The sequence below is a fragment of the Pagrus pagrus genome, assembly GCF_965226575.1.
Source record: "Pagrus pagrus genome assembly, chromosome: 11".
Taxonomy (NCBI): domain Eukaryota; kingdom Metazoa; phylum Chordata; class Actinopteri; order Spariformes; family Sparidae; genus Pagrus; species Pagrus pagrus.
Genome location: NC_140195.1, coordinates 19433496 through 19449388, shown reverse-complemented (window position 1 = coordinate 19449388; position 15893 = coordinate 19433496). Strand labels below are relative to the sequence as shown.

At 40.7% G+C, this 15893-nt stretch overlaps 1 protein-coding gene across 3 annotated transcripts in view; it reads right to left on the bottom strand.

Moving 5' to 3' along the window:
* cntn3a.1 (contactin 3a, tandem duplicate 1) overlaps positions 1–15893 on the bottom strand; it is an 84980-nt gene that overhangs the window by 20282 nt on the left and 48805 nt on the right. For 2 of the 3 annotated variants that reach the window (XR_014623556.1, XM_084366597.1), the window contains exons 9-11: positions 13685–13824; positions 8179–8311; positions 5052–5202 (exon numbers count right to left, since the gene is read on the bottom strand). Coding sequence is in view for 2 of the 3 variants with exons in the window: in XM_084366597.1 (XP_084222723.1) it covers positions 5052–5202; positions 8179–8311; positions 13685–13824 (424 nt within the window). In the remaining variant the exon portion in view is untranslated. The remainder of the gene's footprint in view (positions 1–5051; positions 5203–8178; positions 8312–13684; positions 13825–15893) is intronic. The other variant, XM_084366598.1, reaches the window with a different exon arrangement.

The following is a 15893-nucleotide window of genomic DNA, read 5'->3' as shown; positions in this document are numbered from 1 at the left end:
AGTTTTTTTTTTAGTGCATTTTGAGCAGAGTCAAGGATAGAGGATAAAACATGAGAAACATTTAAGTGGAAAACTTGTTTGGTGAGCTCCCAACACGCCTGGCATGAACAAACACTTCATAGAAGTGAAATGAATAACGGGGCCACAGGTGATACAATAAAAAATAAATGGTTTGATTATTTTTATTCATCTGTGATGCCAAAAGAGCATTCCCTCTCTTTGGTGAGAAACGCTCCGAGTGAAAAGTTATTAATTAATGTGAATCATTTAAAACCCTTAATTATCAAAAAATGTCTTTTTGTCTTCCGTGTTATCAAAGCATTTCAACTGGATTATAAAGAATATTTTCCTTGTTCGTTTTCCTTTGATCTGTGTTATTACAGGAGGTAATCTATCACACCCCTTAAACGACAAGTTTTTGCTTACTTCCTACATTCTCCTTCTGTTTCACAGCTGTGCTTCAAGATGCTGTAGTCTGAGATTAATATGATTCAAATAGTCCTTGTGAAGAAGTGTCAGCAGTAAGATGTACTTCTGCATAATATACTGTAGCTGTATTCTCTCTGTTAATTTTACTCATTACAGCCGAGGTTTAGCGTGTCTGTTAACTTCTATGGGTTGCAATTTTCAGCTTTTATTTTGTGGAGTGCAAATCAGACAAATGAGAGACACCCACCCATCTAAAGTCATTCTTTGGATGTGGATTTTCTCTTCTCAAGTGTCAAAATGTAATAGATTTTATATTTATGCATCAGCAATTGGTAAAAATGAGGTGGAAAATATCAGCATATTAGAAACAAGCACCCGTTATTAAAGCAATGAAAAAAAATGAAATGTAAAATTACAATATCAGAGAACTGAAGTAAATCACGACATGTACTCACAGAGGTGCCGTGACAACACATTGCAGTAAACAACAAAGTCAATAATAAAAGGTCAATCACCCCCACGATCATCACCAAATATCTCTTGTAGATCTCTAGAGGACAAAATAATTATAGACGCAGGCCAGGAGCCCATCCTTCACTCAAGACTCTGCCTCGCTGGGATGCCCTGAGGCAACACTGAGCCTCTACCGGCTCCGATCTCCCCAGAGGAAGGCAGGCATGACGAAGAATTCCCCGCAGGGATCAATAAAATATCACACTGTTGAAAATGAATTCCCTCGAGTGAACAAGACAGCCACTGCTTGTTGAACTATTAATTAATATGGCCTGGTGTTATCTAAGTTATTGGAAACAAGCAATAACCATTAAGCCTCATGTGCGCAGATTAATAATTTAATGGTGTGAAACTAAGGATGCCCTGATCAGGATTTTTGGGGCCAATCACTGATCAAGAAGATGTTTCTTTACTTCTTATCTTACTTATCTATAGTTTTAAATTTTTAGTGGCACAGTAAACGCCATTACAGTGTTGAGGAAATAAATAACAGCATTAGATGACGCACTCAGTTGCAGTCAGCCTAGTCAGTAGTAGTCGATTCAGTTTGTCATTTGTTGATAGTCTGTTTGTTCCAAAGATAACAATTGTTGTCCCTGACTTGGGAATGAAGGGGCACCAACAGTCTCGAGCCATTAAGTATGACGGCACTTTAAGATCACTTAGAATAGCTGCCTTGCACGTTCATCTGATCAGCTTTTCTGATCGGCCTTTACAGAGACAACCGAGCAAACTATTTAGAGCAAAAATTAGTGGATTACGGGCCAATCGATCGGAGAACCCTTGTGTCAGAGAGTTGGTATGCATTCTGATGCCACGGCGAAGCTAACAAAAGGAGGATGTTTATGATCACTGCCATGTGTTTGGATTTCTGCCTTGAAGAGTCATTTGTCAAAGACAGAAAACTACAAACAGTCAATGCTTGTGGGAAAAATGTCTTATTGACTTTTTTGCTGGATTCAAAGCCTGAAATGCCTCAGCTTCACCTCTTTTATATGGTCGAGTAGAAAATCTATCCATAGTAAATTCGTCAGTGAGAACAGTCATCCAAGTTTTGTCGATTACAGAACATTCTGACGATCTTTGATACTGGCATTCAATCTTGGTTTTAGAACAATTTCTTGACCACAGTTGAACCCTTCGAAATTAATTACCGCATTGAAACATGCCTTGCCCGCAAATCCTCTCCAGAAACTCTCATCTTATCATCTAAAAGGCACAACAGTGTAATGGGGTTGAGCTGGCGTTTCAAACGGAACTGGTTTGAAAGACGAATTTGAACACTCCTTTCTAAAAGATCCCTTGAAGGCAGCCTGGACCTCCCAAAACGATCAGAAATGACCTGCGCTGCCTTAAAGGCTGGAAGAATTAAAATACATTAGCCTCTTCTGCAGTGCCTATTCCCTGTAGAGCCAGGGGTATATTCTGCTAACTGAACTGAGGGCTTCCGTTGTAATGGACTATAACAAAGAGTTATGGATATGAGATGTCGCAGGGATAAGACTTGCCATTAAACTGTGTAGCGGTCTATGTCAGGCTTCCTCCTCGCCAAAGCTACAAAGGGACAGTGCAAGATAAAGATATAAGGAGCAGTGTCTGTCTGAAAAGCTTTCACTTTGTTCCCTCATCTCTCAAAGGTTGCCCTAGAGCAATTAAGGTATTGGGGAAATTTGTGGGGCATATAAAACTCGAGCAGTGTGATATAGTAAACAGGCACTTTACCTCAACCTTATTGGCCGGTGTTAAAGTGAGCTACTGTCTGTAATCTAAGAGCCTTCTGCACCTCTCCAGGGTGTAACAAAAAAACTAAGAGCCTGTAAATGAAAAACATTATTTTAACCACTAAAGAAGGATTGCATAATTAACTCAGTATATTACTAAGAACTTGCAGTTATTCTCAAGCACTTCTTATTTCATTCAACGGCAATGTAGTCTGTATTGGCAACGTATCCAAAAAGCTCTTGCTCTTCTAGTAGCCGGATTATAAATTGATTCACATTAGATGACGAGGCATCATATATATCGTTTAGCGTAACAATCTTAAACACAATGGTTCAATCTAAAGGTAATATTCCTGAGAGCCATTTCCTATATTCGTTTTACAGTTGCTGGCAGTGGCCACAGTGAAATTAAATTAGGGTAAGCACTTTATCGTTAACCTCATGGCTCCCTGCGTAAGTGCACAGCAACCCTGTTATAAGGTTATCTTGTTATACGTGCCTGGGATATGAGCTGATATAGGTGCATGATTTCATTAACTAATCAGATCCCGCCTTGTTCTTAGTTGATTTGTTCTCCCCTGCTCCAGATCCTTGAAAACATTATCCCTGGAAGATTAGAAGGAATTATGGGTATTTTAGTTGAGCCAGTGGGATGGATTAGTGTTGTGCCACCGTTGTAATAGCATTGGTAGCAGCCTCATTTCGATATAGAGGAAACTAAATGCTAACGAGCCAGGAACAGGGGAATAGGTTTGCGAGAAATGCTGCAATAATGTCAAAGCCGAACATCTTGTATGCAGCTCACCTACTTCAGGGCCAGGCAGTAACGTTAAATCTCAAATGGGGAATCTCGCCTTTATGGGCGCGATTGATATTGCACATTGCAGTATGGATGCATTTTCCTTTCAATACTTAAGAGGATGATAAATCTGCAAGCTGGGTGCCACATTTAGCAGGAGTTTGCGACACATAATCTTGCTGCTGATTCTGCTGCTCGCCCTCAAATAAAAACATCTCTCTCCTGTAACCAAGATGTCTCAGCCAGGCATCAGCGCTAACAATCAGATCGCACCCAACATACTGGCTGACAGGGGGATGTGAGACATGACTAAACCTGCTGCACTCCCACTGTGGTTAGGATGGATATCCCAGAGTTTTGGGTGCAGAAAAGCTGCTGAGCCAGTTGAACAATTAATCCCATATCAAATGAGAAATCTGGACCCCTGCTACATCGCCGCATGTGCCGGCAGGTGTGCTTTCCCTCCTGCTGGTGCATTTCAGCACAAAATAAAGATGTTATCAAACAGAGAGTGGAAACGCATCATTGAGTGATTTGGGTAGACGGTGCTGAGTTTTTTATGATGAGAGATTCTGAAAGCACACCTGAAAGTTTCCAATGGAAAACAAATCCCACTTTGTTTGGCAACAGCAATTAAAAGTGTAATAGCACATCAGGGTGTTTTTTGTTTCTCCCAATTTACTCTTGTCGATTGTTTGAAGCTTGTTAGAACTGCAAAACTTCATAATCATCTCGTGACATTTCAGAGGATGAAGACGTTCCTGTGATCTGTGACTGCATTTGAAACACAGAAAACATAATGTGCGCTTCACTTCTAGCAAAAGCCAATAACGTGAACGTCATTTTGTTTAAAGCTACCTTTCACCATATCTGCAAATCTCCCTCACTGCTACCATGTGAGAAGAAACAGCCTGAATCCTGATCAATCAGTGACTCCAGGGGGAGAATGTGTTTCTCTTGTCTGATTAACATTTGTTTTTCCTTTTACTTCTCCTTCCCAGCACACAGAGGTATTGCATTGATCTGCACTTAACCCGATTTCTAATAAAACAAGGTGTCCAGCTCGTTCCCTTGGTGTCACCACTACTATCACACAAGAATGTGAGTGGTTCAGTGGCTAGCCATTGATCAGTCCTTTAGGGGATTTCACCTGCTTCTTCCATGTCTCGATGGCAGCCTGGATCATCGTCTGCCTTGTGCTCTAATGACCCTCCGGGCCTTACGTGCTGCTAATGAGCTGATGGATCAGTACATCGATCCAAGTGCCGCAGTCTACGAACGGCCAATTACCTCAAGTAAACAGTGCAGAAACCAGCTCTGAGCACAGCCAGGAGAGCAAAGTACAATAGAGTTCAGGGAAGAAATGTAGATAACAGGGGGAAAGCGCTGGAGTGCAGAACATGTTATGCAATTCAAATTGTATTGTGTCACACTGTGGCTCTGTTCTTTGCAGTTTGTCACCATGAATATCAAGTAGGGAAAAATAACATAACAAGTCGGTGAAATACTATTCTGCAAGTGAGGCAGACAAGCTAAACAATGGTCCCATACACACTGCGCTTACTGCTCTACACAAACACACCAGGTACCTGTGGCTCTCTCTCAGGGCTTCCTTCCCCTTCCTCCATGAAATCACACCCCGAGGAGACATCCGGGGCTTGCATTCGATCAGGACATCGCCACCTTGTCGGGCCAGTGTCTGGGCCTTCAGCAAGTTCTGGGAAAAGTCTGGCGCGATAGCTGATGAGAGGAAAGAGAGGGATGGAAGTATTTTAAGAGAGGTAGAGGAAGAAGAAAAGAAACAGAGATGAGGTTTAGTTCACTGTCAGAGGAAAGAGGGGAGAGCAACTCAGGAAATGAGAGCAAAGGAGCATCCTAAAAACATATAGGTCGCTCCATCCATTAGGTAGGTCAGCACTCACATCCATTTCTTTCTACTCATTGTTAGAGATAAAGCTGACACGGTGCCTCATTTTTAAGAAGACATTCTATTTGAACGAAGGTGGGTTTTCCAATTTCATGAATTTTCCTTAGGAGGACATTATGCATTAAGAATGAAGCCATCGGGCTCCGAAGCAAAAATGAGAGAATGTAAAATGAGAGGGAGGCTTTGTTGCTGCTCCTTTAGGCCTTAATTACTAAGGCGCCGTCGTCTGGAGCTGTTTTGTATGCGCACCGACTCAGCAGAAAGCTCTTCAAAGTGAACACGCAGCCTGGCGCCAGTGACATGGCTGAGCAAACGCATGCTGGTGCACGTGCATACACAACAATACACACAATGAGACATATGTATTCATGCACACTTCGCAGATAACAATTATTTCTTTACACTCAATGTGAAGTACCAACGTTTCCTCAGTCAACACAACAGATATTTGTCATACTTGTCCTCTCAGAATACTTGGATTTATAGGAGCGTGTATCTTAAAGCCAGAGTTGAAGGAGTTATAGTTTCAATAAAATCTATCTACTTTACGTATATTAAAGGGGGCAGCATAGTTTTTCAAACGGATCCTTTAGTGTGTAACAGGACCACATAAACCAAGTAGGAAATTCCATAAATGTGTTGTTTTGGATGTTTAGCACTCATATTACTGTCATACAGAAACTAAAACTATACATCGAAATTAAATACTCCAAAATACAAAAAATGTATTATTCATTATTATTATTATTATTATTAATTCATAGAAAAGACCAGCTATTTGCTGGTAAGGGCCTGTTAAATAACAGGTATTGCTGTATTTCTTTGTTTTGATTTTGGATTTTGGACTTCTGCTCAAGATGCCACCCTGGGCTCGTGATGGGCACTTTCCAGTTTTCTAAAAGACAAACTCACTGATCATTAGCTGCAGCACTAACTGTAGCTTCCATAGATTTATTAGACTAAATATGTGCTGTTATATGTCTGCTTTCTCTGCAGTAACTATAGTCTTAAAACTGGAATAATGTTGAAAGACTATGCTTTAATATAGGCATGCAGAATGCAAAGTGCAGATGTTTTGGTCTAAATCAACAGCAGGAACAGATTAGTACCATGACTTTCAATACTGTGGTGTAGTGTGAAGTTGGCTGTGGTGTCAAGGCTTTTCACTACTACACTTACTGACCTGTTTCAGACACCTACAGTACAGTACAGGGACTAAAACCTGCTCAGAGGTTCAGCAACTCCAAAACACCCTGCATAGATTGTGTCAAGCTGCCAATCCGAGTTATGTGTGTTTCTAAACACAAGCACCTCAAAGTGCCGCGTCAGGATGTGGAGGTGCTTTGACAGACTCCTAATACTTTATTTTACTGATGCCATTGTGTCAAACTGCCACAGCAAAGTGCTGTGAGTGCTTATAAAGGGACATAAAACAAAGTTGTTGTTTTTTTTTCAGTACTTGCTTATAACAAATACCTGAAATACAGTTTACAAAGAAATTTAATTTTCGCTTTATTTCCAAAATAGTAAGCCGCACAGTGTACGAAGAAGCTACAATGACTAGATGTATTGAGGCACATATAGACTCAATACACATTTCCTCTTGCTGAGATACTTACAGCCTTTAAGCCTTTCGTGTTTCCTGTCTGTCTGACCAATTGCCCTTTCTTGTAACTCTGCAGTCTGTGTGTTAATGATTGCTTTGGAGTCCAACTTCCGGTGTCAGTTATATGAACTGTGCATTAAGTTCATCTTACATAATTATATTGTCTTTTACAAGAAGCAATTTCTTTTTTGACGCTTGAGCTATAAAAACTTTTCTGGTGACAGTAAACTATAAGAACAATCAAAGCATAAATCAAAGCAATCAAAGTGGCTCAAAAATACAGAGGTTTTGATAGTTAGCAGCAAATCACGTCAATAGGCAAGTGAAATTTAATTATCATTGCAAGAAATAATGAGTAAATTGTTTCCCTCTATCATAGCCAATATGGCCAGCTGGTGTTAAACCATGGCTCCAGTCAAGATTATCCAATCTACAATGTTAATGCCTTTAAAATTAGAAATGAAATTGTAAGATTAAATGTCATAATATCAAACAAAGATAATCAGCAGATTGTTTATTTACTTAAATAATATTATACATAACCAACAAAGCAATCTGCTCTTCTCAGTGCACACTATTCTCTCAGCAAACCACTCAACTGAGGGCTGACCAGCATCCAATGTGGTCACTTCATTATGGGAGCAGAACTAGGGTGCATTTTGGTGCAAATTCCTCATGAAAGAACTGTAGACATGAATGCTTTTTTCTTTGTTTGTTCATGAACAGAAACAACTGCAGTTTTTTATGTTCTTAATTTTACCAGAAGGAGGAGGTCGAGGTAATCGTTCAGATGTGCTGTACAGACTCCTTCTTGCTAAATTTTGTTCATACAAGAAAATAGAAAAAAAAGAGCAATGATAACAAATGAGCATTAGGGGAAAAATGTTTCTGTGAAATTATCTTGGTGATCCATCTGGCAAAACTGAAGACATGTGTGGCAAATGTTCTGCCAATGTGACAGTGTGTGTAGGAGATACGGCCTCGAACGTGGACCTTTAATCAAAGCGCCTCCACCAGGCTGACTAGTATCGTATTTGTTTTGGCAGCTTTTGCACATTAATTATCCTGCCAAATTTAAGTGTCTATCACGCCCAATCTAACAGTGATTAAAGAGCTGGCATGAGAACAACTCCACTGAATACATTAAGTGAAAGCTAACAAAGTCCTGTGTGTTTGAACTTACCTATGACTCGGAGCTCGGCGTTGGTGAAGATGCGGCCATGCTTGTTCTCTGCCACACACTGGTACATGCCGATGTCGGCCAGATTCAAGCTGCTGATCGTCAGCACTCCATTGTTCGCCTGAACCCTGTCCTGCTGAAGACACACGCACGAAGACACACAGATGGAATCAAAGTGGAATCTGCTGTGCTAATCTGACAACAAACACTAAACAGGTCTAGACAAGGTGAACAGTCAGCGGGAGGCTTCAGGGGATGCAGAATATATGTCCAAGCAGACACATGGGTTACATCCAATCAGGACCTCACATGTGACGGGACTGTTGTACACTCCTGAAATTACTTTGCTCCTCGTTAACCAATATGTAATGAAAGTACTGTAAACAACCTCACATTGTGTCTCTTTTTCGTCCCATGTCCATGATATTGTATATACAAAAGGGAGCTGGTACTGCACAACCAGGTTTCTACAGTAGCCGATAACAGGTAAACCAAACATTGGCCCTAGAGAGGGACTGGACTTTTCAGTTGGTTGCAATCTGCTACCTCACCACTAGATCTCTCTAAATCCTACAAACAGGCCCATTAACACTTGGGCGAAGAGGGAAAAAAGCTAAAAGAAAAAAATCACACATTCATTATGACACATTAATTCCATATAAACCTGTCATGTACATGCGCCAGCCATGAAGCAACATTAGCATTCACTTGGAGTCATGTTTCTGGCAACTTCCTCCTGGGTAAGATCTCTGGGTCTCCAGCTAGTCGTTAACTGTGTCTGTCTGCTGTTGCTGGGGACTGCGAAGGGTTTACAGTGGGTAATAATTCCCCCTGGTTTTGTCACTACAGTAACTCATTTCACATTACATGTAATCGTTTGATACATTGTAAATATAAAAGTATTGATTAGTGCAGGTAAGATCTAAGCTCAATCAGGCTCTCTCAGATAAATACCTCAGATTCTCAATCCAAAGCACGTAATAACAGGTTACGGTAACTGGCCTCAGATTTACAGCCCCAGTTCTGTGGATGATCCTTTAGAAAATCTGACATTAATCCCTAAAAGGACAGACACCTGTTTACATAACAATACCATTATATAATCAGAACACAGAGTATAACCATACTAGATACAAGGTTTTCTGACATACATGAGCATTTCAATTCCACAAGCCAGGTATAGATACAGTATAATTCCCTCAAATTTTATGTCTACAGTTCAACTCGGTATTTCCCTTTATCGTGTGCCTTTTTTTCTCTTTTGTATTTTTCCCTCTTTTGTTTTGTCTGTGGCCTGAGGCTGAGGTGGACCAATGGTGGGGGTTCTGACAAAAATTAAAGGGAGTATTGTACTTCTGCTTTTTTTTTTTATGAATGTACAACTTTCGATGTCGGTGCGCAGTAAAAATATATTGGGAAAAATAATTACATCTACTTAAACCGTGGCAATTTTACGCTTTTGTCAATATAATGAACTAATCAACCTTAACGTTGTTGTGAGTGCTCACTTTTACACATTAAGGATGATGACAGCAATTACCATGGTGACGCACAGGTTAACTCTTTTGATGCTGGTTCTTTGCAAAAAAGTCCTCAGCAAAGCAGCAAAAATATTACCACTACTTTTGTTTATTTTAGGACATTGTGTTTCTTTACTTTACTATTTATACTGTTTGTGCTTAGCTTAATATGCATTATATATTAGTAGTTTCTGCTATTAGTCCTTCTGTTGTTTTCTATTGATCAACAAAATGGGATAGATAAAATAATAAAAGCTCACTGTAAATTCTCCTGATGGTGCTTTTTATACAGTAAGTCTTGTTTGGAGCAGCATCTGCAGCATTTGCCTTGATTGAAACCAACCCAGCATTCGTGGTAAATGTGTGATATCAACTTAACAACTATTAAACATAGGAAATCCATATTTTTCTGTTTACCACAAACTTTGTGGATGATATGTTGTGTTTTCTGTTTCAGGACTCACTTAATGTAGGAGATGTGTACCATATTTTTAGGGAAACCTTATAAGCAGTCCAATTAGTGCCATAACTGTATCACACACTGGGTGTTAATGCAAGATTGCCGGACTAAAACCGCTTCGAGGTGGGTAATTAGAGGCTATATTTGGACGTTTTAAGTACCACGATGCCTACTGTGTTCATTCTGATGAATGGCCTGATCTAATTCAAGCTTTAGCCACACTTTTTCTCTCCTCAGGGGGGTTGATAATTGAAACACTGATAATTTTCTGTGGTCTTAATAGGCCCGCAGTGACTAGATGTAACCCCCCTCTGCTTAACATAGCACTGAGACATTATCAAGTGGTGGTTGAAATCAAACCCCTGAGGGATTAGTTAGGAATAAGCTGCTGCACGTAGGCTGTTTTGTAATCCTGCAAGTATCATGGAGTTTTATGCGGCAGGTAAAAAATACAGTTTCAAAGTAAATACTTGCAATATTTAAAAACGCCTACACAGAGTACAGACAGTAATAACAACACCTGAACAGAGTTCTCCTCTTCCCTCTGCTCCTTTCGACCTTTTCAAGGTTCAGCACTTCTTTCAGCTCCCTTTTTATAGTTGTGTCAATTTAAGTGTGGCGGCACTCATTGTTCTTGTCCTTGATCTTTCCCATTGAGTGTAGCTGGACCTTTTAATGTCACTGACAAAGTAGTCTAGAGGGTCCTGCCGCCAGTCTGTCTGTCGTCTGGAATCATTACAGCACTGCCACTTGAAAAGACAAGGACTGTCCCTTAACATCAGTCAGCGACACTGCTGAGGATCTTCAGAGGGAGCACTTTCTGAGGTCCCAGTCACACGATGGACACACGGCTGACCTGGCGCGAAAGCCACCGCCAGAGGGGGTCCTGGGTGAGGAGGGACGCAGCAGTTTCCGAGTGGAACACAAAAAGTCCCTTGGTTTTTGGCCATGACTGGTTGCTTATATGTGTGTTCAAGGGGAAAAGGATGAGGGAGAGAGAGAGAAAGAGAGAGAGAGAGAGAGAGGGAGCGAGAGAGGGAGAGAGCGAGAGCTATAGTGACTTTGAATAGATGATAGATGGTCCTTTTTGGGTTACACAGTGCAAGGTCCCAAGGGGATGAAAGAGATGAAAGAGATCTGTGTAAGTGCATGGGTCGGTGCCACACGATGCTAGTCTGTGTGCCCACTGCCCTGTTAGAAGACCCTCAGAGACTCAGTGGCTGCTCCATCACAATCTCTTTAACATTGGAGACAAATAGTGGCATTCGTCTACTTCATGACCATCATTAATTATGTTTGTCTCTTTCTCTCTCTCTGATACCAGCACTTTCACACTGAGCTGTGAAAAGGAAAATCATGGATGCTCTGCGGTCTGCCGGTGGTGTAATGATCTTTTTCATGACTGCACTGGATGTTTGCTACCACAATATTAACTCTTCAGAGGGCAGGTCCTTGAACTTGGAGGTCAAAAGGGAGGGAATATCTCAAGAAACACAAACTCATGTATGTAAGTAAAAGGCGAGCTAGTGGTGGAGTGGAAAAATACAACCATGAGTGGGTCTTTGTTTCACTGGGGTGACATTTTGAAGTGACAGCCCTCCTCTGCGCCATTTAAATCCCTTGGAGGGGATCCAAAATGAGGTGGAGAGAGCAAAAGAGAGGGGAAAGTGGGAGGATAAAAAGGTTTGAAAACAAGTGTAAGAAAGAGAGAGAGAGCACTAGAGATGCTGAGATGAAGTGAAAGAGAGAGAGTGGAATAAGGAGAGGAGGAATGATCCATTCTAATGAGGAATAACAAATGGCCCCCTTGGCCTTCCTCTCCTTCCTCCCCTCTCTCTACATCGCTGACCTTTGGGTTTGGAAATTGATTTACTGTTGCCGCTGTTGACGGTGGCATTTTGAAAATGGTAACACCCCACCTCATTAATATAGCCACATGTACAGAGAATATGTTACCTTGGCCACCCACCAAAGGAATTTTTACAATGTTATTTACAAATCAATACTGGAGATGCACAGGTGGAATGATCAGGGTTTCCTGTGGTTAAGGACGGGAGGCAAATGGAGGAAGTGACCTTTGTTTGCGCTTCAGAATTAACAAATCACAAAGAGAGGAAATGTCCATGACAACAATGCCTACTTATACGGATTAAAGTTTGGCTTGCTGCACAGGCAGGATTTGTAGATAACTACTTCTGTGTCATAATGGCAAACTATTTAGAGTGCAACACTCTGTAATCTTCTTCGCTGCAAGTCCATTGTGATTCAGCTTCCCAATTAAAATGCCCCAGATTTCAGATATTATCTCTGCTCTCAATCCAAGTTATGAAATACTAAAAACCCACCTGTCCCCATTTAACGACATGTCCACCAAACAGCAACAGTCCAGTGTTGAGCTCATTACCAAATCCAAACACTATCGGTGAGTGTGATTCACTGGAGCACTTGTTTTTAGGCAGAAGGCACACTTACTCCAACAGCACAATAACAAAAAACTAGGCAAATTGCCTAAATGTGAAATGTATTTTGGATGATAAGGCATTTTTCACCCTCCCAAGAGAGACGAGACTTAATGATAAAATTGAGAGTAGCAGATAGGAGGGATTGAGCGCTAAATTGTCGACAGAGTCCCTTGTTGATGACAGGCAGAAAATGGCATCACTTTGGCTTTTTTTGCAAAACACATACAAACACCCTCCTCCAACACACACACAGACACACACACGCAGACAAACACACACACACACACACACACACATACACACAGTTTTGACGCCAAAATTAGTCCCAAGCAAACACAGCCATTTGAAAGTGACATGTTCTTGCCAAGTACAAGCCTATGAGATGGAACTATTATTTGCCTCTGAGCAAAATGAAACCAAAAAAACAGTGCATCCTTTAACTAAAATTGTTGTGTAATTTTATCATCTTTCATCTTACACATTAAATTACATTTATCTCCACCACCTCAACTGCCTGGGGGCTCTTATAATGAAAATAATATCGACTCTCTGCTAACAATAACAAAACCATTTCAATACAAGCCTGTTAGACTGAGCCATGCAGCTTCCAGCAGTCTTAATGTGTTTGTTGTCAGGATAGTGTCGCGCAACTTCATAACACTGGGTGTTGATTAAAGTTGAAAAGCACAAATTAATGTTTTTTTAATGTTCTTTCTCGAGAGAAGTACAGGTCTCATTCACCTTGATGTACAATATACAATAGGTATATTTGTCTGGGTGACTAACATGGTGGTTTTTGAGGTTATATGTGGACGAAGAATCCAAAGAAGTGCCTGCAAATTAAATATTGCAGTGATTTGGAATGAAAGCCAGGAATGAAGCTTAGCCAGCAGGTGATTTGCACAGCCATAATTTGAACTAATTATCTGGTTTGGAAATACAGTCAATATTTGAGTTTTGGCCCTGTGATATGAAAGGGTTGGTAGACGTGCTTGACTTATTATCTTGTTTTCACGATTACAAGGTAAAAAAAAACAAACAAACTCGGATTAAGAAAAATCCGTTACCTCCATGTGGTCCAGAGGCTCTCCGTTCTTCAGCCAGCGGTATGAGGGCTTGGGCTTGGCGCTGGCTTTGCATTCCCACACCAGAGTGTCGTCAATGCGCTTCTGAACATCCTGAGGCTTCTCGGTCAAGTGAGGTGCAGCTGCAAGGTCACATAGCACATAGAAAATGAACACTTTAACGCCACAGAAACACTTGAGCATTACCGGACGCAGCACTTTTAGAAAAAAAAATCGATGAACCAACCAAGCGTCAATTGCTTCATTACGGAGACATCCAAGGGCACAAATCATAAATCCACTTCCAATTAACCCAAAGCTAACCTCTACTTGAAAAATATATAAATAAAAACAACTGTATGAGCCTAACCTGAAGATAGATCTATAATTATCAGCTGAAATCATTCACTGTGGGGTTAAAGGTGAAAAGTTAAACTACTGAAGTCTCTACAACCAGCTTGAATTAGCTCCTCTGATGCAGATCTTTTACAAGAATCAGGTTTACTGGCCATATTATATTTCTTGTGAAGCTACAGTAAAAGGGTTGTCAGTCTTTTTTAGTATTGCACCTAATAACACAGGTTATATTCCCTTTTTGTCTTTCGGAACATCTGAAATCCATAGAGAAAATGCTCCTATATTTATGACGGTGGTCCTGGTGTCACATAAATGACTAGCACCTTATCTCTGGCGACAGCGTGAAAAGATTTATGGCCGTTGTGAATCACCCACATAAATACAGGACACCCTGTCAGGGTCAAGGGGAACGAGGCAGTTGAGGCCGTCTGCCTGCTTGCCTTGCCATATTACTTTGATAATTTAATAATAATAGTACTAATGCAATTAAATGTTCTAAATTGAAATAGCTTTTTATTCTCTCTCCAGGGATATGAGAGTACAGCTGATACAGTATGTGAAGTACACTCACACAGGAACTTTCACCTGTGTTTCTCCTACCACTAGGCCATAAAGTTGCTGTGAGCGTTATGTGTGAATGTGTTGACTCTCCACAATTGTTTAGAAACTGTGTTCCTGTCAACTTAGAAGGCAAAAAATAAATACATTAAATGACAGAAACCATGTCTGGAAGTGTAAAGACAACAACAGTGTGTCTCAAACCTAATGAAGGCGTTTCATGCCGATTAATTATTTTCTCTTTGTGTTCCCTATCTTTGGTAACAGTGCTGCATGCATTGACTGAAGCGCATTTTACTTGGTGGGAAGACTCATTCAAGTCATTTTTAAAAAGCTTACAAAGCGGTGTTTGGCAGACCCATATGAGAAGTGAGATAATATTTTGTTATCAAAAAACAAGTTGTCTTAAGCACTTTCAATGAGAAGAAATGGCATAATAAATATATGCGGGGAAAAAGCGAGCAGTACTGAATTGAAAATACATCACTATACAGAAACAAAAACTACATGACACCCTGCTAACAATATAACAAATTAGACCATCAGAGATAAGACATGATGCAAGAAGCTTCTTTACAAAGCAAATCTGATCTCCCATTCATATGCAGTCAACTGCTAAAACGTGATCTAATTTCATAAATTCACTGGAACTACAGAACGACAATTGGGAAATGGAAAGAGAAGCCAGCCCTTATTGTTGCTGTGCTCGCATTGGCCGGGTGTCGCAAACATCACATCCCCCTATTGATTCTCCTATTCTTCTATAGAGTTGATGGATGTCCCACAAGCTCCTGTCTATGGCAGTTTAAAATGAGATTACAGATTTTTATCACCTGGCGGCCAGCCAGTCTGCGAGGCTTTGAGATGAGACAGGGCTTAAATCTTACAAGGAGAAACACGACTTCCGCACAACTACAGCAGAGAAAATGTGCACGGGCCATGCGACATCGTACAGAGGCAGTGATAGCTACAAGTTGTTGTACGGTGATGACCTTTCTTACAAAATGAACATAACATGATGAGACCAATTTTACATCTTTTGAAGACCTGCGAGTCCTCAAGGCCTGATGCTGTGATGCTATATTATTCTAAGAACAGGCACCTCTCTTTAAAGTAAAGCATGTTTAAGCCTCAGCCTACCTACAGGTACTGTGAGCATTTCATTTTACTCACAGGTGCCATGAAAAAAAACCCTGTATTATCATATCAAAGGCATCCTCCTTCACAGGAAAGAAAAATCTGGATTTGATGATTTCAGTCAAGCACATCCCCACAGGGCCGTATGGGCGGACATCAT